This window comes from Miscanthus floridulus, chromosome 8 (assembly GCF_019320115.1).
Source record: "Miscanthus floridulus cultivar M001 chromosome 8, ASM1932011v1, whole genome shotgun sequence".
Lineage (NCBI taxonomy): Eukaryota > Viridiplantae > Streptophyta > Magnoliopsida > Poales > Poaceae > Miscanthus > Miscanthus floridulus.
In genome coordinates, this window is record NC_089587.1 from 35,331,756 (window position 1) to 35,332,954 (window position 1,199).

General features: G+C 52.8%; 1 protein-coding gene across 1 annotated transcript; it reads right to left on the bottom strand.

Annotated features, from left to right (window-relative positions):
* Positions 1-255: 255 nt before the first annotated feature.
* Positions 256-816, bottom strand: LOC136468859 (uncharacterized). The gene has a single exon (XM_066467271.1). It carries the CDS (start codon positions 814-816, stop codon positions 256-258), a length of 561 nt encoding a protein of 186 aa, XP_066323368.1.
* Between the last annotated feature and the right edge of the window lie 383 nt (positions 817-1,199).

Below are 1,199 nucleotides of genomic sequence, written 5' to 3' on the forward strand. Positions count from 1 at the left end.
GATCGCGGAGATCGGTTGAGCCTATATCCACTTTGTAAATGTGTCCACGGTGACAAGCAAGTGTGTATAGCCCCCGGGCGCCCTTTTGAGAGGTCCGACCAAATCAAGCCCCTAGACCATGAATGGCCACATGATAGGGATCGTCTGGAGTGCTTGGGCCAGCAGGTGGGTCCGTCGAGCATAGTATTGGCACCCTTCATAGGTGCGCACAATCTGTTCGGTGTCGACTACTGTGGTTGGCCAACAGAAGCCTTGTTAGAATGCATTTCCAACCAGGGTTCTATGCATGGCATGGTGATCGTAGACCCCACCATAGATATCACTTAGCAACCACTTCCCCTGTTCGATGGGGATGTAGCGTTGTAGGATCCCAGTGTGGCTTCGCTTGTAGAGTTTGCCCTCAATAAGGACAAAAGACTTGGCGCGATGCGTGAGCCACCGAGCCTCCAATTTGTCCATTAGTAGCGCCTCACAAAGGAGGTAGTCGAGGTAAGGTGTCCTCCAGTCGACCAGAGGGTCAGGCTCTGTTGTTGGATCCTCATGGAGCTCCATGACCTCAGGGTCAAATGGAGTTGACGGCTGGTTAGCCCCCAAGCCCGGGGTAGGCGGCCCATCACCAGTTTGTTCCATCTCCTCATAGCAAACTGAGGGCTTGTGCTGATCACTAGTGAACACGCCTATTGGCACCGGCTCTTGATCAAACGCTGCTTTCGCCAGTGCATCGGTCGCCTTGTTGAGACACCTTAGGATGTGATTGAGCTTGAGGCCGTCGAACTTGTCCTCTAGCTGGCGGACTTCTTGACAGTATGTAGCCATCTTGGCATTGGGGCAGCTTGACTCCTTCATGACTTGGTCGATGACCAGTTGGGAGTCGCCCTAGACGTTGAGGCATCAGATACCCAACTCGATGGCGATGTGTAGGCCGTTGATGAGTGCCTCATATTCGACCACATTGTTGGAGGAGGGAAAATGGATGTGAACCATGTACCTCATGCATACCCCAAGGGGCAAAACAAAGACCAGCCCCATGCCGGCAAATTTCTTCATCAGCAATCCATCGAAGTACATCGTCCAATACTCCTGGTCAACGACTGCTGGTGGCATTTGGACCTCAGTCCACTCTGCAATGAAATTAGCCAGCACTTGGGACTTGATGGCCATTCGGGAGGCATACGAAATGCCTTGACCCATCAGCTCGA

What these genes read in the sequence shown, in the direction of transcription:
- LOC136468859 (XM_066467271.1), bottom strand. Translation starts at nt 816, where the DNA reads ATGGCTACATACTGTCAAGAAGTCCGCCAGCTAGAGGACAAGTTCGAC.